General features: G+C 48.6%; 1 protein-coding gene and 1 long non-coding RNA gene across 8 annotated transcripts in view; one reads left to right on the forward strand and one right to left on the reverse strand.

Moving 5' to 3' along the window:
- The window catches only part of LOC105488330 (uncharacterized), a 95,950-nt gene that overhangs the window by 25,647 nt on the left and 45,148 nt on the right, over positions 1-25,155 (reverse strand). For 2 of the 5 annotated variants that reach the window (XM_071100700.1, XM_071100692.1), the window contains 4 exons: positions 21,128-21,262; positions 20,196-20,303; positions 8,343-8,416; positions 1,575-2,153 (listed from right to left, as the gene is read on the reverse strand). The exons of 2 other annotated variants lie outside the window; for them this stretch is intronic. Coding sequence is in view for 1 of the 3 variants with exons in the window: in XM_071100697.1 (XP_070956798.1) it covers positions 8,375-8,416 (42 nt within the window). In the remaining 2 variants the exon portion in view is untranslated. Of the gene's footprint in view, positions 1-1,574; positions 2,154-8,342; positions 8,417-20,195; positions 20,304-21,127; positions 21,263-25,155 lie in introns of those variants that run through there. One more of the 5 variants, XM_071100697.1, reaches the window with a different exon arrangement.
- LOC105488328 (uncharacterized) lies at positions 8,776-21,906 on the forward strand. Of its 3 annotated transcripts, XR_011626160.1 has the most exons (6): positions 8,776-9,300; positions 14,566-14,648; positions 15,509-15,547; positions 17,025-17,202; positions 20,233-20,312; positions 21,694-21,906. It is a non-coding gene; the product is annotated as an uncharacterized lncRNA (long non-coding RNA). The 3 variants fall into 3 exon arrangements; XR_011626161.1 differs by lacking the exon at positions 17,025-17,202; XR_011626162.1 differs by lacking the exons at positions 14,566-14,648; positions 17,025-17,202.

Raw genomic sequence — 25,155 nt, forward strand, 5'->3', positions numbered from 1 at the left:
CTTCATCCAAGGGTACCACCCACACTACAAGGAAAACCATCCCAGGCTGAGGAAGCAGAACCTGGGTGCTGGAGCTTGCCTTCAGCCTGGGGCACCCAGCAGGGCTCAGCTCTGGGCTGGGGTCTTGCTTCAAGCCCCCTCCATCAGCTACTCCAGAAACTCAGCCCTTGAGAAATCTGGCATCCCTTTTGTGCCCTCCATGTGGTCCTGCTCTGGGCACTCCAGCAGGACTGGGAGAAGGGAGGGAGGGCTTCTTTGGGCCCATCTCCTCCTCCCCATCCCTTCCCTTCTTCCTCTCTGCCAAGCCAGCCTTCTTCTCCCTGGACAGTGCGGGAAGGTTTCAGGAGGGTAGATCTCCCAGGCTCACCACCACCCTGGGCAGAGTAGTACACACTTCCTGGTCTCAGGGTCTCACAGTCTAGCTGGGGGACAGACCTGACCCTCAGAATCCATGCTGAACTCTGACAGGTGTGGCTGGACAGGAAGTCTGTGCCCCGTTGGCTTCTCAAAGCAGGGCCACCTGATCAGGGTTCTGGAGGCTGAATAAGAGTTTACCAGAAGGATGGCAAAGAAGCAGCATGGGCACAGACGGGTAGGAATTAACACGGTGAAGTATGTTACTGGCTAGAAGAGAGGTGAGGCAAAAGTGTGCCAGTTGGAGAATAAGACATGGAATCCGGATCTTTTGTGGAGCAAAGGCTCCTGGGAAGAAGGGGTGAGGGAAGAGGGAGGAGGTCTCTCAGCCTCCAACTCCGCCCTCTCCTCTGCCCCCTTGCAATTCACACACACACACACACACACACACACACACACACACACACACACACACAGCTGCATGCCTCTTACTAGTGCAGTGGGGAGGGGAAGGTGGGATCGAAATGCAACCTATTCATGTTCCCGCGATGTAACACCCCTCATTTTCCATGCTGGGTAAAGACAAAAACCCTTTACAACCTGTTTCTGGAACTTGTCAGCAGCTGCCAAGAGGAGCATGTTAATTAAACGTCGGCAAAGATGGAAGCCGGAGGCCCTGGCTGTAATTGGACAGTTTGCTTCACCGGATTGAAAAACATTGTGACAAAGGAGGAGGTGCGCGGCGCTCGGCAGGGGTGCGGTGTGGCGGGGAGGAGAGCTGTGGCTTTGATTTCAGCTGATCTGAGCCCCAGTCTCCCTCCCCCAGTAGAGCCGCCTGGCCCAGCCCCATACGCCTACGAAGGGCCTGGGAGGGGCCCGCAGCTTGAGAGGGTGTGGGGTGATGTGGCTGGGGATGCCAGGGGGTTTTGGGGGGGGTTCCTGAAGCCCACCTCCCACCAATCCCCACCCCAATCCCAAGCACCACCAGGCCAACAGTATTGGGCCCAACCCAGGGCCAGGCTTTTAGGGCTCTGGGGCTCACCCCTCCTCCTGATCACATGACCTGGGTCCTGGGGGCTGCACAGGGAGGGCAGGGGGCCAGCACTGGCTGGGCCATGTGCAGGCTGCACCGAGAGCCTATGCCCAGTGCATCTGTTACTGGTTGAGGATAGTTGTCCAAGTGCTTGGCATTTTGAACAAAGAATTGGACAAAATGTACAAAGGCAGCAAAAGCAGAGATTTATTTTAAACGAAAGTACACTCCACAGGGTGGGAGCGGGCTCCAGCAAGCAGCTCAAGAGCCTGGGCTACAGAATTTTCTGGGCTTTAAATATTCTCCAGGAGTTTCCCATTGGTTCACTCTATGCACATAAAGTAGTGGCCCGAGACCAGTCTGATTGGTCGCAGAAGAGGACCAATCCAAGGTACTTTCATTTCCAACTGCCAAGCAGCAACTGCCATGCAGAAAAAGGAGGGATTGAAAGGCAGTAGCCTCTGATATCTAGTCAGCATGCATCAGCCTTAGGTTCCCTGCCTCTCGACCCTATTCTCCTGCCTCATTTCCCCCCTGAGAGACACGATCCCCGGAAATCTTTATAGGGGACAGATGGACTGATGGTCTTTCTTCTATAACTGTGTCACACTGACTTGAGGCGCAGTCCCTACCTACTGGGGATCACTGAACTCCCGCCCTGATCTATTGAGTGGAGACAGGGTAGTTTCTTGATGGCCAGGGGTGCTGTCTTCATTTGGAACAGGCTGAAAACCTTGTCACAGGATCATCTGAAGCTTGATGGTCTCTAGATGAGAGGAAATGAATTTGGTTAAAAGATTTAATGGGAACTTCAGGGGGTGGATACCTATGCTGTCAGGAATGTTTGTTATAGGAATGAATTACAACAGTCTGCTTAATTTCTATAAAGGAAGTGATTCCAATCATTTGAAAGAAAGCAATTAAACTGCAAAAAATCTGAGAACATGGCTGCTATTATCCAGCCTACAGTAACTATGCAACAAAAACACCAAGGAAAGTTGGTAGACATTTACTTGTCTTTTGGCTGTCTGATGGGAGCTTCAGGCTCCTGGTCCGGGGCTTCAGGTATCACAGACTTGATCCTTGAAACATGTATCCAAGTATCTAATCCTAGTACCTTGACCGTAGAAGGCATAGCCAGTACCACTGAAAATGGTCCCTTCCATTGGGGTTGCAATTGTTGAGCAGGCGATCCCTCCTTCCATGTGTTAACAAGTACCTTATCCCTTAGCCTGATTTTGGGTTGCTGGTTAATTCCCGGTATGGGGAGCCTTTGAGTTCCAAACTTTTGCAAAGCCTGCTGAAATTATCTTAAGTTAGCTAGGTATTTTACTAAACCAGCTGTTTCTGGATCAGTAATTAGATCATTAGTTAAGAATGGCTTTCCATATAACATTTCATAGGGGGTTATTTTAATTTTTGCTCTAGGGGTATAACGGATTCTTAAGAGGGCTAGAGGCAGTAAACTGACCCAAGTTTTTTATGTTTCCTGACATAGTTTAGCTAACGCTCATTTTAGAGTTTGGTTAGCCCTTTCTGCTCTCCTGGAGGATTGAGGCCTCCATGCTGAATGTAAATAGTATTTGAATCCAAGAGCCTTAGCAACCCCTTGAGTTATTTGGGAGATAAAAGGTGTGCCATTATCACTTTGGAGGCTCTGAGGTAACCCAAACCAGGGGATTCTTTTAAGAGAAACTTTATAGCCTCATTAGCCTTCTCTGTTCTGGTAGGGTAAGCTTCGACCCAACCGGTAAAGATATCTGTTAGCACTGACAAAAACTTGTATCCTCTGCAAGCTGGCATATGAGTGAAGTCTAATCGCCAGTCTTCCCCTGGGTAAGTTCCTCTCCTCTGGACTGGTTCTATTAGAGGAGACATTTTGTTTCCTGGGTTAAGTGCACACAGTGAGCAGGCTTGACAGACCTGCTTGACCACCGAAGCTAAGTCAGGCCCAATGAAGAGCCTGTTAACCATGGCCAGGGTGGCATCTCTCCCCTATGGAAGGAGTCACCCAGGGTTTTTATAATTCTCCACTGGGCTGTTTGAGGGAGATGTATTTTTGATCCCATATACCACCAGGATCCTTTTTTTTTTTTTTTTTTTTTTTTTTTTTGCCCCGCCCGCCCTCTCGCCCTTGTTCCTTTATTAACTGTTCTTCCTGTAGTGTGTGTTCAGGATCCATTGGAAATTGTAGAAAGGAAATCAGTGCTAGGATCTGTTGGGATTGCACCCTGAGGGATGTGGCTTTGGCTTCTCTATCAGCATTTCTGTTCCCTTGTGCTATAGGGGTTAAGTCCCTTAGACGCCCCCTATGGTGGATTATAGCTATGGCCTTTGGCAGGTGTATTGCTTCCAATAGCTGAAGAATTTCAGGCCCATGCTTTATGGGGGAGTGTTTGCTAGCTAGTAGTCCCCTTTCTTTCTAGATTGTAGCATAAGCATGAACTACAAGGAATGCCATATGTAGAATCTGTATAGATGTTAAGCTTTTTCTTTTGTCTCAACATTAATGCTCGGGTGGGAGCAATGATTTCAGCCTTTTGTGCTGATGTGCCAAGGGGCAGTGACTGGGCTTAGATAATGGTGATGTGATTGACTATTGCATACGCAGCTCAGTGCTCTGCATTTGACACAGAACTGCCATCTGTGAACAAGTCCTCAGAATCTGGGGGAGGCTGATCTTTTAAATTAGGCCAGCTAACATGTGTGTGCAATGACTGGCTCACAGGAATGATCTGTTATTGGGCCTATGGGTATTAATGAAGCTGGATTCAAAGTATTACAGGTTTTAAGGGTTACATCTGGATTGTCTAGGAGCATGGCCTGGTATTTGGTTAACCTTTCCCCCATCATCCAGATGTGTCCCTTTATCTCTAAGACTGACTTTACCTGATCTGGGGTTAGAACTTCCAGTGACTGGCTCAGGGTGATTTTAGTGGCTTCCTCCACTAACATAGCAGTGGCTGCTGTTGCCCACAGGCAATTTGGCCATCCCAAGGCCACCCTCTCCAACTTCTTTGAAAAGTAAGTGTTTGGTCCGGGTTCTGATCCTATTTCTGGACTAGCATTCCCAGAGCTATGCCATTCGTCTCTGCTATATACAAGACTAGGGCTTAGTTAGGTCTGGGATCCCAAGAGCTGTAGCCTGGGTAAGGGCTTATTTCAGCTTGCAAAGGCTTCTCTCATTTCCAGGGTCCATTCCATTAGCTCATTTTCAGGCCTCCTTGTTGCTTCATACAGGGGTTTTGCCATGAGCCCTAAATTTGGTACCCATATTCCACAAAACCCAGACATTCCCCAAAAAGAATGAAACTGCTGCTTGGGGTGGGGAGGAGGGGAAGCAAACCACATATGGCTTGCATTCATTCTGGGAATACTTGCCAGGTTCCAGGTGTTAAGATATACCCTAAATAGTGGACCTGTTGGAGAGTAATCTGAGTCTTCTTTTTGAAACTTTGTATCACCTGTAAGCCAGGAAATGTAAGGTTTTTATAGTATTTTTGTCAGAAGCCTCTTGGGTTGGGCTAGACACAAGAAGGTGATCCACATACTGGAGTATATTCCCGTCCCCCAGTTTCAGACCCCTCAGATCCCTCTCTAAGGGTTGGGCAAAGAAGTGGGGGCTATCCTGAAAGCCCTGGGGGAGCACTGTCCAAGTGTATTGTTGTTTTTCTCTGGTATTAGGATTTTCCCATTCAAAGGCAAAAGGGTATTGGGACTCTGGGACCAGAGGAATGAAAAAGAAAGCATCTTTTATGTGTAGGACTGAGAACCATTTTGCATCCCCTGGCACCTGAGCCAAGAGAGTACATAGATCCACCACCAATGGGTGGAGAGAGATAACAGCCTCATTAATTATTCTGATATGCTATACTAGCTGGTATTCCCCCAAAAGCTTTAGAATGGGTAAGATGGGAGTATTGCAGGGAGAATTGCAAGGTTTTAAGAGCCCATGGGTAAGTAATACCTCAACTATGGGCACTAGGCCTTTTCTTGCTTGCAGCTTAATTGGGTATTGTTTTCAATTGGGAAAATAGCTAGGATCTTTAAGCCATATTTTGACTGGCACTGCTGTTTTGGCCTTCCCTGGTTTCCCAGTATACCATGCTAGTGGGTTAATCTGTTTATTAATGTGGTCTGGGACACTGTCCGTATTTTTTACTATCAGCAATTTCACTAGGTGATGCTTAAATTATAGTAGTGCCCCTATTTTAACCATAGTATCTCTTCCCAGCAGGGGGACTGGGCATCTTGGTACTACTAGAAATTCCTGTTGGAAGATTTGTTTCTTAAATTGACAAATCAAAGGAGGAGTAAATAATCTTGTTTGTGGCTTTCTTTCCATTCCCATAACACTTGCGGACCGGGAAGAAAGTTTTCTTGTATAAGCAGTAAGAACAGAGTAACTTGCCCCTGTATCAAAAAGAAACTTAATTTGGGTGCCCATGACCTACAGAGTTACCCAGGGCTTCTCAGTAGTAATTACGATATTCCTAGACAGGGGCAGTGAGGAAGACCTGGGGCCCCTTCAGTCTTCATTTGATTCCTCCTTGTGCACAGCTAGGGTTTTACCTGATGGAGCTCCTCGGTAGGAGCAAAGGTAATGAATTCTCCAGTGCCAGGGGTCATAATTGGTGCCCTCACATTTTCAGCAGGGGCTTGGAGGGGGATGAATACAGTCCTTTGCCCAGTTCCCAGCTTTCTTGCACTTGAAGCAAAAGCCCTTTCTGGCATCATCATTCTGGCCCTTTGGGTTTCCCTTGGATGCTTTCTGGGCATTCAGGGCATTGCCGATGATGGCTGCCATAATTTTGGCTTGCTATTTTTCTTTACTCTTTTTTTTTCCTTCCACCAGATCATGATTGTTATACACCACAAAGGTGATATCAAGAAGCTGATTGTGATTAGTTTGTGGCCCCACCTGTAGCTTTTGGAGCTTATGTCTAATGTTTGGGGTGGATTGGTGAATGAAATGTGCCATTAATATTTTGCTTTCAGGAGAGGAAGGGTCCAGATTAGTATATTTTTTAAAGGCTTCCTTCAGTCTGCCATAAAACATGGCTGGATTTTCCTTCTTGCCCTGTGTAACCTCACTTACTTTATCATAAGTTACGGCCTTAGTTATTTCCTTTTTCATTCCTCCAAGGAGAGCCTCAAGAACTTTAGCCCAGTTGTTTATACCCATGGGTGTGTTATAGTCCCAATTAGGGTCAGTAGTGGGGACTATGTCTGGGCCCAGGTGATTGCCCTGTGGGTTTTGGGCAAATAAATTGTTTGCTTCCTGGCGGGCAGCCTCAAAGATTCATTCCTTTTCAAAAGGGGTGCAACAAGTTGCTAGAATGAATTGAACATCTCTCCATGAGAGATCAAAGGCTAAGGTCAAAGTTTGGAACCCATCTGCAAATTTCCTGGGATTCTTGGAATAGCTTGCTTGCTTTTCCTTACATTGTTGTACATCAGTTACAGAGAAGGGGGCCTGCACTAGGACTGTCCCCTCCGCTCCTGCTACTTCCGCAATGGGTAGCAGGGCTGGCGGGAGAGTTGAATATGGTGTTCTCCTCCAAGTGTGAGGGGGACTTAGTAGGGTCCCCGGTGTTTTGGTTTTAGCCTCAGGAGCCCTCGGCAAGGGGTTATATGGGGGTGGTTTCTGTCACCCTGAGAGAGAGGTGGCCCTTGTGAAAAGGGGTCGTCTATATCTAGTTCTGCATTTGGACTTTCCTTTGAGGGGATTATTGGGTTTTGGTATAGTGCCATGAAGGCCTATATGTGTGGGATTTCTGACCATGTGCCCTGCCTTTTATAAAATAGGTCTAATTGCAGGATGGTGTCATAATTAAGGCTACTATTGACCACCCGCTGTTCCAGGCTGAGCAGCTCATAATGAGGCCAAACAGTATTGCAGGAAAAGAGAATCATACATTTTCTCTTTAGATTGTCAGGGTCAAGTTGATTTCAGTGGTGGAGGATGTAGCCAAGCAGGGAATCAGGTGAAATAGATGGAGAGTTACCCATAGAGGAACAGGTGGAATTGATGGAGAGTTGCCCATAGTGGTCTGGAAAAGAGAAGAGGACTTTGACAAGTGGAGGGCTCATTAGGTGACCCAAATTTTACACGGGTCATCCCCCTGGAAAAATTCTGGGCCCTGACTGGGGTCCTGGGGGGGCATCCTTCTTTAGGGCCCCATCTTAGTCTATCAGATGTCTCTGACCTTAGATCCGACACCACTATGGAATGGTTTCCTCCACCACTGATGGCCCACTATGAACTTTCCCTCTTGTCCCTGGATGAAGGCATTGACTTCTAGAAATTAATTTTCAGTCAAACCTTTGGATTTTTTCCTATCCCACTTAAAACAATTATTTAACTTTCTAAATTTAGGCAAGATTAAATTGTACATAAATTCCCTTTTATGAATCCCCCCACATGACACACACAAACCATCTGCCCAAACCCTCTGACTTGTCCTTAGCCAGTTGAGTAGGGGAAGGGAAGAATTTAGCATAAGAAAACAAGGTTTAAGTCGCCTGAAATGTAAGCTCACCCTGGATGGGCTGCCACTGTCAACTGCATCACATGGAGGGTTCAGGGATGATAACTGGACAAGACAAAAAAGAGTCCTTCCTGCTTCCAGGCAGGCAGCTATACCCGTTCACTCCTTGGCCTTCAGGTAACACCAGAGGGTGGTCCTGGCCAGTTGCCCTCAATTATTAAAGAGCTGCTAGGAAACGGCCACTCAAAGACTGAAAAAGAAAAGGACTTGGTCCCTCACCCAAGCCAGGCAGTGGGGGTTAGGTGCTTCCACATAGAAACCTTTTGGTTTCACCATAAAGTAGCCCTGGCCAGAAACCTGCAGTTGCCTCTGTGCATAGGCGCTATCCACCGAGGGTCCTGAGTTGGAGAGAAAAAGAGAGAAAGAGGAAAAAGAGAAAAATAAATCCTAAACATTGGGCTTACCTCCTGACTGGCTCCGCAACATATGTAACCAGTTAAGGGTAGTTGCCTGGGTTCTTGGCGTTTTGAACAAAGAACTGGACAAAACACACAAACAAAACAAGGCAGTGAAAGCAAAGATTTAATTTAAACAAAAGTACACTCCACAGGGTGGGAGCAGCCTCGAGCAAGTGGTTCAAGAGCATGGGTTACAGAATTTTCTGAGGTTTAAATACCCTCTAGAAGTTTCCCATTGGTTCACTCTATGCAAATGAAGTAGTGGCCTGCGGCCAGTCTGATTGGTTGCCAGAGGGGAAGAGTAGGCCCATGACCAGTCTGATTGGTTGTGGGAGGGGACCAATCAGTGGTACTTTCATTTTTCAACTGCCACACAGACAAAGGAGGGGTTGAAAAGTCAGTAGCCTCTGATATCCAGTCAGCATGCGTTGGCCTTAAGTTCCCTGCTTTCAGACCCTATTCTCCTGCCTCACCTCCCTGGCAGAGATCTGGGTTGAGGCCCCTCTTTCCAAAACCAGCCCTAGGTCACATAATCAGCTAGATATGACAAACGTGGGCAACTGAGAATGTCCTCCTGGAAAACCCAACTGTAAAGTGAAGTTCCTTAGCCCTGCAGAGCCCAAGTTTCTCTCCACAGGGATACAGGGGGTGCACACAGACTGCCCCATCCGTGTGTTTGATGGTTGTACTTCAAGTCCCCTCTTTGTTCTTGACTTGTGAACAATGACACAACCTGGCATGGAGCACTGACTGCGCTGGGCACCGTGCTGAGGGTCTTATGTGCCTCAGCTCATTTAGCCTCCCAGCAACCCTGAGAGAGAGAGAGGCTGCAGCATTCCCATCTTACACGTGGGGAAACTGAAGCCTAGATCAGATAAGTTACTCAGTCAAGGTCACAGATCCTTCTGATTCCAGTGTCTGAACCTGGGCTCCGTGTTCCCTGCTCTCTGACTCCAGGCTCCAGGTATTTAGGATGACCTGACAAAAGGATGGGGTTCCTAAGTAGACAATACCCTTCCCAGGGCCTCCAGACTGGGAAGCACAAAAGATGGGGTTACAGCAGACTGGGGGTCACTCCGGAAGGCCGTACACATGTTCCCTATTCTCATACACACGCCCAACTTGCATCTTCTAGGGTGGAACAGTTAACAAGGGCAGAGCCCCCACTTCAGTCCACTTCTGCCTTGGCCCCTACTTTTCCCCCCACCCCACTCCTATCCTGAGCTGCTGCCCAGTGGGAGCTCTATTTGGGGTGGGAGGCCAGGCTGGGGCCTATGAGAGCCCCAGCAAGTACAGGAAAAGGAGCCATTGTGGCTCAGCCCCAGGGATTAAGAGATACAAATTGGATGTGGATGGCTGAGGCCATTGACTAAAGTCCCTGTGAGCTGAGTTCCCAAGCTGGGAGCAGCCCAAGTCCTGTCCCTGGGCAGCCTGTGCCTGAACGGTGTCCAGGCAGCCTGCTGGGCCTAATCCCGTGGGAGCTGCAGCCCAAGGAGCCCCAGAAATACCGCTGCTGGGGAGAGAGGCTGCCCTTGATGGGGTCGGGCAGCCTAACCCTGGATGCTCAGGGCAGCCGCCCTGAGAAGGGATGGGAGATGAGAAGAAGGTGCACTCACAGGAGTGTGTGTGCACATAAGCCCCTGGCCTGGGCATTGTATCTGTGTGAGACCCTCTAAAGATGGGCAACCCCATGTATTAGGGGCAGTGTCAGGCCCTTTGTGTGTCTGAGGTTTGGGGCACAGGGAATGGGACCTGATATGCCTGACTGAGGGAGTGAGGCATGAGGACGAAAGTGGCAGAGCCCCCGCCCAGCAGGCCCAAGTGGGTGCTTGGTGTGTGTGTGTGTGTGTGTGTGTGTGTGTGTACTTGCACATCGTCTAGCGGGGCGCTTGAGAACAGCCCTTCAGAGGTGGTTGGAGGGGCTCTGTAAATTGTAATCAGATTAAGGGACCAATCACTTAGGGCTCTTGAAAAGGCCACAAGGTTTCTAATCAGCCCTGAGCGCCCGGCCCACAAAGCCCAGAGGAACTCGGCGGGAGTCGCCCGCTGGGGAGCCAAGGGGGTGGGGGGCGTTTTTCTTCCCTCTCTGTCTCTTGTAATTATGTCAATTTGCTAGCCAAATTGTTTGCTCGAGTGGACAGGGGGGCTTGTGCCCCATTCATGTGGTAATGTGGGAACCGGCGGCCTCCTGGCTGGGAAAATAGAAGGTACCAGGGACCCTTCTGCAGGGAGCAGACAGGCCCAGGGGGTGTGGGGCACCCAGGCCTCAGGAACTCATTCCTCACCGTCGTGGGCCTTTTTTCCCACCAATTCCAGCATCTTCCAGCTTGCGTTGTTCTCTGGGATGTCCCTTTGGGCTGGCTGAGATGAAGGATGGGGTAGAGAGGCAAGGACCCCCAGAGGGAGGGCTGGACAAAAGAGGTGACCTCCAGGCTCCCTCAAGGTGAAGGTGGGCAGCTCTCTGTACCCTGTGTCTGTTCCCTTGTGGGACAGGCTGAGGCTTGAAGTTTGGGAGCAGCAGAGGACTCAAAGATGCCAGAAAGATGGGGTCCTGAAAGGGTGAGTCGCACTACACACAGATTCAGGGACAAGCAGAGACTTGGAAGAAAGTTCTTGCTTTGTTTCCTGAGCCTTTAGGCAGGCACCAATCACTGTGCCACCCTTTGTTTACACAGAACCTGACAGCAACGCAGAGAAGTAAGTACTGGGTATCCTATTTCACAGACAAGACTACTGAGGCTCAGAGAAGCTGAGCGACTTGCCCAGCACCACAGAGCTAGGAGATGAGGAGCAGAACTTTGAACCCAGCTCTATCTGATTTCTCTGCCTCTTCTGCCCTGCCCCTACCATATGGGTTCATTCCTTCCTTCAACCAGCAAACAGGAACTGGCTGTTCCCCAACCCCAATTCTGTATGAGGAACTAAGGATGCAGAAGACTAAGATGACCAAGGGAGGGCACTGTCGGGACGGTTAGCACTAGCATACTGCGGTGTGTGCTGCAATCACTGTCAGCGTGGGGCTGTGGCACACAGCAGTGTCACGCCTTGGACACATTGCTCAGGAACAAAGGTCATTAGGAACAATGGTTGTTATCAGTCCAGACACAGAACCTGCAGTGCATGCATTTCTCTGCCTCCTGGGCTACTCAGACAGGGTCTTCTCTCCTCCCCAGGTCCCCCTTCAGCATGGAAAGACTCCTCCTCTCTTCCCTGGGTGTGGCACCCCCAACTACTTCGTTTCTCAGATTTGAAGGCCTTGTCCACCCTGGCCACTTCCCACTGGACCCACCTGGGTCATCAGTTTCCTTGTGAATGTGAAGATCCCCCTGTCCACAGGTGTTCACAAGACCACCGTCCTCACCACCCACCCTGCCTTCACCACCAGTGCCCCTCACTCTTCCATTCCAGGGCCATTGGGATGTGCCCTGCTGCCAGCTGGCAGGAGGCTGGGGTGCGGGGTGGTATTGCGAGTCAGGGTGTGGAGAGAGATCTCAGAGATCAGAACCCCTTGTCCCCCAACTGGGAGAAGAGGCCAGAGTTCATGTTTACTTCCATATGGGAGATGGCCAGAAATTCATTCTTCTTAGAGCAAATCCAACTGGTTAGGCAGTTACCATATGACTTCCACTGGGCAAAGTAGTAGGAGGCAGGAGTGCAGGGAGACCTAGGCACTCCCTAAAGTTCCCTAGCCCTGTGAGGAGAGGCAAGACTGAAACCAATGATATAGTACCCAGTCCAGGACAGGAGAAGACTAAAGACCAATAACAGCAAACACAAGGCACTTCTATGTGCCAGGCACAGCTCTAGGCACTTTACATATATTATTAATTCATTTAACCTTCACAATAATCCTATGAGGTCAGTGCAGTTATTATCTCCATTTTACCTCATGAAGAAACTGAAGTACAGAGAAGTTGAGTAACTTACCCACAGCCACACAGCTAACTGCAGAGCAGGCCCCTGACCTCACTTCCCTCCCTCCTGGCAAAACCTACAGAGAGCGCTTGGATTTGAAGAGGCAAACAGGAGAATATCCATTCCAGCTTTCTAGAGACCATGATGTCTAGGCTGAGTCCTGATGGACCGGTAGGAGTTGCTCAGGCAAAGGATTGGGGATGGAGGGACCAGTGTCTGGGAGGCAACAGAACATCCAGATCAGGAGTGGTGAGGCCAGAGGGGAAGGCAAGGACCTAACCAAGGGCAAATGTGGATCCTATACTAAAGCTAGTGGCAATGAGTCATTGAAGAGTTTTAAGCAGTAGGGGTGACAGGATCAGGAACAGCATTCTCCACTCCCTTCCTCGCTGTTGGGGATACCAACCTCAGGGCTTCATTTAATTCTAGGAATTGTCACACTCAGTTTTGCCCCAGGGCCTTTGCATAGGCTGTGCCTGATGCCTAGAATGTTCTACACACCCTATCCCATTCCATTTTTTTCACTGCTACACATGCCTTTTTTGTACTCTGTACTTTTTCTCCATAGCAGTAATCAAGTTTGTGTTGCTATACTTCTTTTTTGTTTGTTTGTTTGTGTGTGTGGTTTTTTGTTCTTGTTTTTGTTTTTGTTTTTTTGAGACAAAGTCTCACTCTGCCACCCAGGCTGGAGTGCAGTGGCGTGATCTCAGCTCACTGCAACCTCTGCCTCCTTGGTTCAAGAGATTCTCCTTGTCTCAGCCTCCCAAGTAGCTGGGATTACAGGCACCCATGATGGTGTACTTCTTTGTGCCTTTTGGCCAGTCTCCCCAGTTCCAAAGGGCAGAGACCCCATCTGCCAAGGGATGAGCTGGGCACATTGCAAGATTGATCATTACTTGTTGAATGAATGAGTGAAAGAATGAATGCATGCATTCACTTTGGATACACTGGGAGAATGAGATGGAGGTTAGCAAGCAGAGATACCCTTTATGAACACTTATGAGGCTTTTCTGGGACTGACCCAGGTCAGCGACATGCAGGCTGTGAATGTGGGTGGCAGGCGTGTGAATTAAGACAACAGACATACTGAGGGGCTTGGGAATTAATTCTGATGCAGGACTTATAGGACCTAAATCTACCACCTGCTGCATTCTTCCCTTTTTTGAGCAGGGGCTGTAAGAGTAGAAGGCCCAGATCCTACCTAGATAATTTTTTCCTCAGCCTAGACACCCCGTCTCACCTTACACACCAAAAAAAAAAAGTTGGAAAGTTGTTCTTTGAGTTGGAGAAGGAGATAACCAGAGTGAAGTGTCTAGGCACAGCACAGCCAATCAGGATGGCAGGCAGTAAGAGTGGACAAGGCTGTCACCCTTGGAACTTGCTTTGGGTGCAGAACACCTAGCAGGACCCCCATGCTGACCCTCCTTTCCTTGCTTGCTGATACACTTGGACGTGGCTTTTGGCCCCTGTCCACTCTTTTCTTGTTTCCTGAAGGCACCAACAGATGCAAAGCCACCGTATTAAAAGATTTTATGCCTGAAACTCTCCTAAACAAAGAATCAGAGCTAAGGCCAGAAACTCTCCTAAACAAAGAATCAGAGCTAAGGCCACAGGGCTGGACCACATAGGACCACTGGTAGAGACTGCTAATTGTCCCACTCTACCTATTCTACCCTTCATAACTATTTGTAGAATAAAGGGGCATGTAGCCTCTCAATATAAAACTACATTTCCCAAACTCCTTTGCCGCTAACATGTGGTCACATGATCAAATTCTGGCCAATGACTGGAAGTGGAGTACACAACTTCCTAAGTCAGGCTCCAGGAAGGAAGCACTTTTCTCTTCCTGCCCCCTGACATGCAGATTAAATTGAAGTTGCATGTTAACAAAGGCAGAGCAACAAGACAGAAAGAGTCTGGGTCCCTGATAATTATGGGGCCACCATTCCAGCACTAGGCCATCCACCCAGATTTTTATGTAAGAAAAATAAACTTGTGTTTAAGCCCTATTCTTTTGGGTCTTTTCATGCAGCAACCAGACTGACATCCTGACAAATATACAACCCGTTGTAGAGGGATAGGAAGGGCTCAGAGAAGGGGGTGTGGGTTGGAAACACACCTTAAAGTTGAGGATTTGTGAATCTCAGTCTGTAAATTAAGGCAATAACACCCAATCATTCTGTCACCCCTTTCTTCTCTCCCCAGCCTGGGAGAATTTTTCTCTATTCCAAGGGTGTTGGAGAAAGGAGAATCCCCTCCTTCCTCTGCTTCTCCAAGATATTGTGTCTTTGCTCACAAATCTGAATTTTTCTAGGGGCTTGGGCATTGAGAAACAGAAGCCAGGAAGGTGGTAGTATACCTGTATTTCGTGGACAGCCCCATGCCAACAGGATGGCAGTGAGTACAGAGTGGACTACCCAAATGGGAGCAAAGGAAAGAAAAATACAGGCTCAGGGGAAGGATATAACTGATAGCTATTTACTTGGACTCAATGGCACATGTGTGACTGGGGAAGGACCCAGAGTCTCACCTCACCAAAGTGAGGAAAGACATGCCGTTGTGTCCAAGCCCAGAGATAGTTGGCTTCACTAAACAACATCCAGGATGCTTTATTCATTAGCTTTTTTTTTTTTTTTTTTTTTTTTTTTTTTTTTTTTTTTTTTTGAGATGGAGTCTCACTCGGTCATCCAGGCTAGAGTGCAGTGGCATGATCTAGGCTCACTGCAACCTCCACTTCCTGGATTCAAGCAATTCTCCTGCCTCAGCCTCCCAAGTAGCTGGGATGACAGGTGCATACCATCACTCCCAGCTATTTTTTGTATTTTTATTAGAGACGGGGTTCACAATGTTGGCCAGGCTGGTCTCGAACTCCTGGCCTCAAGTGATCCACCCGCCTTGGCCTCCCAAAGTGCTGGGATTACAGGCATGAGCCACTGCACCTGGCCTCATTAGCATCTTGATATAAGGAAAAGAGGAGATGTGTTGCAGTTAGATAGACTTAGATTGAAATCCATCTTTGCCAGTAATTACATATGTGATCTTTGGTAGATCGCCTCACTTCTTTGAGACTCGGTTTTCTTATCTGTAAAATGTGGAAAATAACATCTATCTCAGAGTGAGTTGTGAGCATTAAAGGGGATAATTAGCACAAAGCAGATGGACAACAAATACTATGAATATTAGATATAAAAAAATAGATGATCCCACTTTCTGGTATTCTTGCCCTTGTGTAACCTTTTCTCCTTTTTGTTTGGCAGGACCTGGAACTTGCTGCTAATGAATAGAATACAGCAAAGGTATGGGATGCAGGTGATTCTGTGTACCTGGTTACATAATTAAATAGATAAGATTGTAGCACCTGTCTTGCTGGAGTGTTTCACACTCTTGCTGGCTTTGATAAAGCAGGTGGCCATTTCAGGTCCAACTGAGAGTGGCCTGTAAAACTGAGGGCAGCTAACAGCCAGCAGGAAAATGAGCCCTCAGTCCTGTAAATGCAAGGAACTGAATTCTGCCAAGAGTTGCATGAGCTTGGAAGTAGATCCTTCCTCAGTCAAGTTTCCAGATGAGGACCCAGTCCTGACCCACACCTCGATTGCAGGCTTGCAGAGGGCCCAGCTCAGCCATTCCAAGATTCTTGACCCACAGAAACTGAGATAATACATATGCGCATCGCCTGCCTCTGAATTTGTGATAATATTGTTCTGCAGATATCTATATCTAGCTATCATAAATGATGTATGTAAACAACCACGTATCACACATTTGTTTGGTCAAGCATGGTATCCCATCCCTCTGACCACAGTGATTGGCACAGATAAGGGCACCTGACAAAGCTAGGCCAATCAGCCTTCTTCCCTGGGATTTTGTAAACAAAGGCAGAGAAAAAGGAGCCTTGTCTTTCCTCTTGGCTTGCTCAGACACTATGACGTAAGTTTATGGTTGTGAAATCCATGTTCTTCTCCTGCTGCATGGAGGAAACTCTACACAGCAGGAAAGAATAAAACTGGCTCACAAAGAGGAGCCCTGAGACACATTGAAAAAGGCTGATTGCCATAATTTGAGTAGCAGGGACTGTGACACCTGAGGCCAGTCCAGCCCTAGATATCCCAGGTTCATGAGCCATTAAATTCCTCTTTTTGCTTGTCCTGGCTCCCCTTGTATTCCCTGAGCTCCTGGAGGTCAGAGCATCTGCCAGCTTCCACATAATGTCCCCATATGGCCCAGCTCTGAAGGTTTTTGCAGAATAAGTATAGAAAATGGTGACCGGATGTGAGAACCTTACTATGTGTCAAGGTCCCCAAAGAGCATTCACTTATATGACCTTATTTGATCTTTACAAACAATCATAATCATTACTGCATGAGTTAGATGGTTTTGACTATTACTATTGGGAAAACCCCAATAAAATGGCTTAAATCATAAGAGGATTTATGAATTCATATAAGAATCTCCCCAGGGACATTCCAGGCTCATGTATCCATCCAGTTTTGCTTTCCTATGAGTCTTACAGCTCCACACCTCTTGCCATTGGCTTCAACCTGAGGTCAATATAAAGGTGGCGAGCAGCTCTGGGTATCACATGCAGACCTAGCAATGCTCAGGGGAAGAGGAATAACCATCTCTTCCTTTTGTGTACTTTCTTCTTTTCAGACATGTTTTTAAGTTAAATTTTATATATATATATATGTTGGTTTCATTTTAGTTCTAGAGTCTTTTTTTTTTTTTTGAAAACTGATGTTATTTTGCAGCTTACCCCCCTTGTGTTTCTATCAGTTTTAGAACATTCTGTAATTCAGTGGTTCTCAAGTGTGGTCTGGACCATCAGCATCACCATCATCTGGGAACTTACTTGCTACAAACACTTGAATGAATGCCTACCAACCTGTTGACTCAGAAGCACTGAGAATGGGTCTGGCCATCGTATTTTAGTGGCACTCTGGGTGATCCTGATGTATGCTCAAGTTTGAGATCTACTGCTCTAATTTACTTATTTATTTATATTTTTTGAGACAGAGCGAGAGCAAGAGCTCTGTTGCCTAGACTGGAGTGCAATGGTGTGATCATAGCTCACTACAACCTCAAATGCCTGGGCACAAAAGATCCTCCCACCTCAGCCCAAATAGCTGGACTACAGGTGCACACCACCACACTCAGCTAATTTTTAAAAAAAAAATAGAGACAGGGTCTCACTATACTGCCCAGGGTGGTCTCAAACTCCCGGGCTTAAGAGATCCTCCTGCCTCAGCCTCCCAAAGTGTTGGGATTACAAGTGTGCACCTCCACACTGGCCTCCACTCTAATTTATTTACCTATTTCCCTGTTGACATTCAAGTTGTTTCCAATTTCTTGTTACCTGTGCTACCATACAACGCTTTTTATGTGCTTTTGCATCCTGTAAGAACATCTCTTCTCTCAAATTTTTCTTGGTTAATTTTTCACGTTGACTCTTCCAGATGAACTCTTCCAGAGGAGTGAGTCTGCTTGTAATTTCCAATCGCAGTGGGATTACACTGAATATATGCTTTAATTTGGGAAGGATTGACATCTTGACAATATTGAGTTTTCCCATCAAATATTGAAATCCTACAGGATTTTTAAAGTCACACAATTATATGTAATTTAGTTATGCTTTATTATTATCCCAATTGTAACAATTGTAGAAGATACTTTAATGGTCTTCTCCTTTCCCTGAATTTTATGAAATTAGGAACATAATCATGAAGGGTCAAGTGTATGATCTTCTTGTTTTTCTTGAGATTGTCTCATTTCTTATGTTGGACTCTCAATTGTTATTCTGTTATGCTTATGTCTCTTTTTGAGAGCAAAGAAACCTTTCCCAGAAATCCCCCAATAGACTTCCCATGTTCTCTTGGCTATGACAGTTTTAACAATGTTGCTCTTAAATTATACCTCTCCCTTTGAGAGGTGAAGTCTATACCCTCCCTTGAATCTGAGCTAGGTGGGTCAAGCTCCTGCTTGACCAATAGACTAGGACAAAAGTGACACTGCCAGTTTCTTAGGGCCCAGACCATAAAAAATCGTCAGCTTCTACTTCTTGTCTCTTGGGACCCAGCCAAGCAGGAGTCCCCTGGCCCCCAGCCTAGGCTGAATGACCAGTCTACAGCTGGCACAACTTGCCAGCCATGTGCGTGAGCCCTCTTGGAAACGGGCCTTTTAGTCCCAGTCAACTTTGCCCAACTGACACCACATGGCAGAGACAAGTTGTCCTCACTGTTTCCTCCCCAATTACAGATGTGTTGAGCAAAATAAATGCTGCGATTTTAAGTTTTGAAGTTGTTTGTTAGGCTGCAGTAGATGACTGTGCCAATGGCACAGCACACTTTGATGCCTAAACCACTCACTGGTGTGGGGACTGGGACCTCTATGAATGACGTAAGCCACCCAGAACCCTCCCCCAGAGGGTGGGGCTAGTGCTATTAATAGAACTGGGTTAGGCCGGGCGCGGTGGCTCAAGCCTGTAATCCCAGCACTTTGGGAGGCCGAGACGGGCGGATCACGAGGTCAGGAGATCGAGACCATCCTGGCTAACACGGCGAAACTCCGTCTCTACTAAAAAATACAAAAAAAAAAAAAAAACTAGCCGGGCGAAGTGGCGGGCGCCTGTGGTCCCAGCTACTCGGGAGGCTGAGGCAGGAGAATGGCGTGAACCCGGGAGGCGGAGCTTGCAGTGAGCTGAGATCTGGCCACTGCACTCCAGCCTGGGTGACAGAGCCAGACTCAGTCTCAAAAAAAAAAAAAAAAAAAAATAGAACTGGGTTACCCTGGGGCTGGGCACAGTGGCTCACACCAGTAATCTCAGCACTTTCGGAGGCCGAGGCTGGCAGATCACTGGAAGCCAGGAGTTCGAGACCAGCCTGGCCAACATGGCAAAACCCCATCTCTATCAAAAATACAAAAATTAGCCGGGTGTCATGGCACGTGCCTGTAGTCCCAGCTACTCGAGAGGCTGAGGCAGGAGAATCGCTTGAACTTGGGAGGTGGAGGTTGCAGTGAGCTGAGATTGTGCCACTGCACTCCAGCCTGGGTGACAGAGTGAGACTCCATCTCCCAAAAAAAAAAAAAAAAAATTATCCTTGGGCCTTTAAGTTGCTCAGCAAGTCAGGATACACAGTATCATAGTACGATATATACAACTCTTTACAGTAATATGCACGTATAAATGTGTCATGGATATATAATGTGTAGTATGCAAGAAAGTGCATATTCAACTGTACTTGCACAGTATTTTTTATTAAAAACATCTTGAGTGTGAATCATTACGTGCCTGTCGATTAAATGCATACAAGATAAACACCACTCACTGTAAATGCTAGAAGAAGGACTCACTCATTGAATAAACAAAAGAATGAGCCCGGCCTATCTGCTCATCTTTCCCCTCAGGCATCTCCCCTGCTGGCCAAGTTTTGTTTGTCTTTCTCTTGTGCCTGAAATGCCCCCACCTGAGTCGCTGAGAACAAGACAGTGAAGTGTCCCAAAGGCCATAGTTATGAGCAGCACACCAGTGCCTGATACGTGATCCAGCCTCCCTAGTTGGCTGCTACCCCCGGTTGCAATGAAAGGTGACTTAGTTGAGCCCCTGGATACACTAGGGGCTGCACCTGAAGCATAAATTGTGTGTGTGTGTGTGTGTGTGTACTTACACACATGGGTACTTGTGAAAAGCTGTGTCATTAAGGACCTGGCATTTCTCATGTTCCTAAGAGATGCCACCATGGCGTGATGTCAACCAATAGCCCCAATCTCATCTCACACAGGGAAGGGAAGGATAGGGGTACCCCCGGTATTTTAAATCCCCTAGACTGTACTTGAGGGTATTGTAGGGGAGGAGAACTTTATGTTTCACTTGATCCCCTCCTGTGCTGTTACCCTAAAAACCAATAACATTTTTTTTTAATTTTAAGAATTTGAAAAATTGTGTCTCACCTGTTCCCAAATAAATGTAAACTCCTTTGATGGGCAGGTGGGGTCTCCCGTCTGCAGCGCCTCCCTGGATATCAGCATAAGCCCCGCTTCTGCCTTTCAGAGCATGGTCTAGAACAGGTGAGTTCTGGAAGTCTGCATTGTGGACCCAGCTCAGGGGTAGCTCTGGCTTCACCTGGGCTTCAGATGCAGGTGGGCATGGCCTGGGCATCACAGCAAAGAGCAAATCGTCTGGGAGGGTGCTGATTCTCACCCCTCAGAGCCTGAGAACCACAGAGACACCCCCCACCCCCTCCCACATCCCACCCGTCAAGGGCAACGCCCAGACCTGGAGCTGTGTGCTCTCTGCCTTCTCTCCTCCTCTGGCCTCTCACCTCCTCTCCTCTTGGTCTTTTTCCTTCTCTCTGTCGCTCTGTCTCTGGCTCTCTCTGCCTCAGTCTTGTTCTCCGTCTCTCTGTGTCTCTCTATCTCTTCAGGCAGCCCCATTTCCTATCTCTCTCTCTCTGATCCTCCCACTCTTTCTCTATATCGATCTGATCCTCATCCTCCCTCTTTCTTTCTCTCCTCCTCTCTCCCTCTTCCTCTCTGCTCCCTTGCCTCCCTTCCCTTTTCTCCCTCTACATCTGCCTCCTTGTCACTCTCTTCTTGTTTTCTCTCTCTCTGTGGCTGTCTCTCTCTTTGTCCGTCTCTCCCACTCTGGTCTCCTCTCGCTCCCTCTCGCCCTCTCTGGAGGATGCTGCAGGATCATGCCAAGCCCAGAGGGAAGGTCAGGGCACCCTGCAGGGACCAGCACACCATGAACCTGTCACTTCTGCCTCCAGCCTGGGAAATAGCAGGGCTCAGGAAAGCCGAGGAATTGCAGTCACTCTAGACAGAGCATCTCAATCAGGACTGACAACTGAAAGCAGAAGCCCCACAGTCAGAGCGCTGCAAACCTGCTCTGGGGCACTACGGACAACTGGCATGGGTTTCTGGGCACCAGCTCTGCACTGCAGCCCTCTTCTGGCTTCAGGGCAAGGGGGCCAGAGGGAGAATCTGGATTCGTGTGGCCACATTGGAGCTTCCCTTGCCTGCAGAAGAGAGGAGGAGGAACTCAGTGAGGCAAAAAACAAAAGTCTCAAACTCTACTCTCTGCAAGCTATGAATCAGCATTTTTTAATTGGCAAATTTCCCATTTTTTAAAAGTCTAAGTTTTCCCCTGAGGGTCTGGCACCACTGGGCTTACCCTGGCAGATCATTGCACATTCCCCTGTCTCCCTGGCCCCTCCTTGGAGAACCTGGTTGCTCCCCTACGGTAACCTGCCTGGCCTCTGTGAGCTCCCAACTGTGTGGTGTCTGGCAGAGCAGAGAGTCTTTGAGCAGAAGTAAAGACCCAAGTGCTACCACCAGCTTATCACGTGACATTGGGCATGTGCTCTCTGGGCCTCCGCTTTCTAATCTGTAAAATGGGAGTTTAGGTGAGCCCAGCAGTAGGACTTACCTCTTTTGTTTTTTTAAACAGGATCTCACTGTCACCAAAACTGGAGTGCAGCGGCAGTGGCATGATCACAGCTCACCGTAATCTCAAACTCATGGGCTCAAGGGATCATCTCACATCAGCCTCAGTAGCTGGGACTACAGATATGCACCTCTATACCTGACTAATTTTTAAAAATTTTTTAGAGATGAGGTCTCAGTATGTTGTCCAGACTAATCTTGAACTCCAGGGCTCAAGCGATCCTCCCACCTCAGCCTCCCAAAGCCCCAGGGTTACAGGTGTGAGCCACTGTGCCTGGTAGGACTTACCTTTTTGAGCACCTGATGAAAGATATGGAACTTCTTCCTAGAGCAAAAGTCTGTGCATAGAGCTGCCTGTGATTTCAGTGGTTCACATGTCCCTCCCCTGGGGGCGCTGGGTCCCAGGCTAAGAACCCCTGCTCCGCTACAAGGTCCCTTCACCCACCATCTCAGCCAACTGAGTCTGGGTTCAGGCGGACCCACCGACTGAGGTCTGGCTGCTGGGAGCCACCCCTTCCCCGGTGAGCCAGGGCTCTGCCTGTTTCAGGGGCAGTCCCTGCCGCCCATCGATATGCAGGAGGGGGTCTGGGCTGGCGCTAGATTAGCATAGAGCACTCCAGGAGGTGAAGGCCCACCGGGTGGCTTCTGTGTGCAGCGCCCGCCTTTGTCCTGGCCCAGGGACCAAGCAGGAGAGCCCAGGCGGCTCCTCCACTTTTGACTGCCAGATGAAAAGGGGCGACATAAAGAGGCTGCCCGGGCCAAGCATGGGGGCGCTTTGTGTCCCTCCAGACGGAGTTACAGACGTCTGTGAAACATCAATTACAGCTGAATAAAGACGTCTGCTCAGCCCAGACGCGCCTCCTTTCAGCTGGGAGGTGTTTCCAGGCCAGGCCGGGGATGCCTTTGGCAACCTAATTTGTGACTCTGTAAGCAGCCCTGGCATTCATCACACCCAGAGAGGATGGGAACGGTCTAGGGTGGGCTGGCCCAGGGCGCAGCACAGCTCCAGGAGGTGTCCTGGAATGCGGGTGGGGGTGGGGAAAGGAAGAAGCCACTGACCTCCCTTTCCCTCTCCTCCAGGCCAGGATGGTGGGGAGGGTGCAAACTGGGAGCCACATGAATCCCCTGTATTAACCAGGCTCCCTACCCAGGCCTTCATCCATGCTAGAGTCGCTCCTTGCTCCAACAGCTCCTGGCTGTAACAAATTAGGGTTCACTGGTCCTTTTCCCTGATGGGCTGGTGAGATGTGTTGTAAGGGGACAGGAAAAAAGAAAGCCTCAGACTCAAGTCCCACGGCTACCAGAAAAACTGAGCCCATTCCTTGACATCACTGAGTCACAGGACCAACCCTGGCCCACCACCCTCTTGCCGTGTGAAATGAATAAGGCCGCATTTGCCTTAAGTCCCTGTCCATCAATTACTTGCAGCCGGAAACAGTTCTACCTGAACATATTCCTGGTCTTGCACTTTCAGAGTGACAGAAGGGCTTCTGCCATTTAGCGCCACCTTGGGAGGATGTGGCAGGGCCATGATGGGCATGAGGACCCAGGACAGGGCACTGGTTCTGGGCAAGGTGAGCTGGGCTACCCCTTTCTAAATGGTGGTGGTCTCTGGGATGCCCTTGCTGCAGGAGACCTCACCCCTGGGCAGTCTTGGGCAGCAAAGGCATTTCCTGAGGACCCCATGCACCCAGGGGCACTTGTCTTGAAACGTGCCCAGCAGGACCAGGCCAATGACCCTTTGGCCACCATGTGTCAGACCCTGAACAAAAGCCAGTGAGCCACTTCTTATGGGAGTATGGAGGAGAAAGGGCCCTAACAAAAACCTTCTTGCGTCCTAAGCACCCACTTCTCACCCTATGAGGTGTGTTTAGAAGGCCCCAGAAAGCTGAAAGAAAGTCCCACGATCCACAGGACTTAGAGGCAGCCAGTGGTGGGAAGAGGATCATAGCCTCCGAGCCAGCCTGCACAGATACAATCCTGGCTCCACTGCTCACCAGCTGGGGGACTTCAGTAAGTCAGTTGACTTCCCCGTGCCTCGGTTTCTAGACTTGCCAATGTAAGGATGCAGGCCCTGGCACACCTGGAGCAGGCGGCAGGGCTGGGGTTCCAACCCAGGGTGGCCTGCCTCCTGAGCTCGCGAGCGCCCCACTCCCCAAAGTCCTGGGGAATGTGGAGCCTCAGTGCCCACTTTGACCTGGACTGTGTGAGGCAATGGCCCAGAGGGAGGGGGAGCTCCCTCCTTTCCTCCAGCTCCTCCTCTCCTGGGTGTCACTCACACCCATCAGTCCCCTGCTCCTGCCTGTGGCTGAAGCATCTGTAATGTGAGGAAGGGCCCAGGCCTGCGTGTACCCAGGTGTGCCTGTGTGCTTACAAGTGCATGTTGTGTACGAGCCTGTGTGCATGTGATTGTACGTGTGTATGTGTCACAGATACATATGGCTGGGGCAGAGACCACAAAGCTGCCTGACACTCTGGAGGTGTAAGACAAAGAGGGGCCACAGCCATGTCTGGATGATTGGGTAAGTCCTGATGTGAGGCCAGCTAAGTAAGACCAAGGAAACTGGGATGGATGCCCCTGAGGAAGGAAAGGGAAAAGCAGGCTCAGCCCTGGATACTCACGTGGCCAGGCCACAAGTGGTGTTGTCCCAGGGCATGCACCTCCTATGACAGTGTATACCCACTGGGGTGGGCATGTACACCTAAGAGAATGGGAACCATCTGCTGGGGGTGGGTGACATTTCTAGGAGCTTGTAAGTAAGCCTATACCAGATCAATAAGGACATATAAGATCATTCATATTAATCTTTTTGAGTAGCTAACACTTTCTTTTTTTTTTTTTTTTTTTTTTTTTTTTTGAGATGGAGTTTTACTCTTGTCACCCAGGCTGGAGTGCAGTGGCACAATCTCGGTTCACTACAACCTCCACCTCCCAGGTTCAAGCGATTCCTGCCGCAGCCTCCCGAGTAACTGGAATTACAGGCAGCCACCACCACACCCGGCTAGGTTTTGTATTTTAGTAGACACAGGTTTCACCATGTTGGCCAGGCTGGTCTTGAACCCCTGACCTCAGGTAATCTACGCACCTCAGCCGCCCAAAGTGCTGGGATTAAAGGCATGAGCCACTGCCCCCAGCCTTAAATAGCTAATACTTCCATCTAGTACAAAAAAAGTTCTGCGGTGAGAAGTCTTCATGGCCTTGTCACCCATCTGCTCAGTTCTCACCACTCCCTAAAAGATAATCACTGTTATTAGTTTCTTATGTGTCCTTCCAGAGCTTCTTTGTACATAAACATGTACAAAGAAGAATGCATGACAATGCAAACGTGACTCTTATTTTCACACAAAAGGTGGCATAGTGCACTATGTCATGCTGTTTTTCTTTATGGTAGTGTGTCATGGGGATCTTTGCAACCTTTCTCTATCAGAGCAAGGAGATCGTTCTCATTCTCTTACTCAGCTACAT

Source organism: Macaca nemestrina, chromosome 7, assembly GCF_043159975.1.
Source record: "Macaca nemestrina isolate mMacNem1 chromosome 7, mMacNem.hap1, whole genome shotgun sequence".
Lineage (NCBI taxonomy): Eukaryota > Metazoa > Chordata > Mammalia > Primates > Cercopithecidae > Macaca > Macaca nemestrina.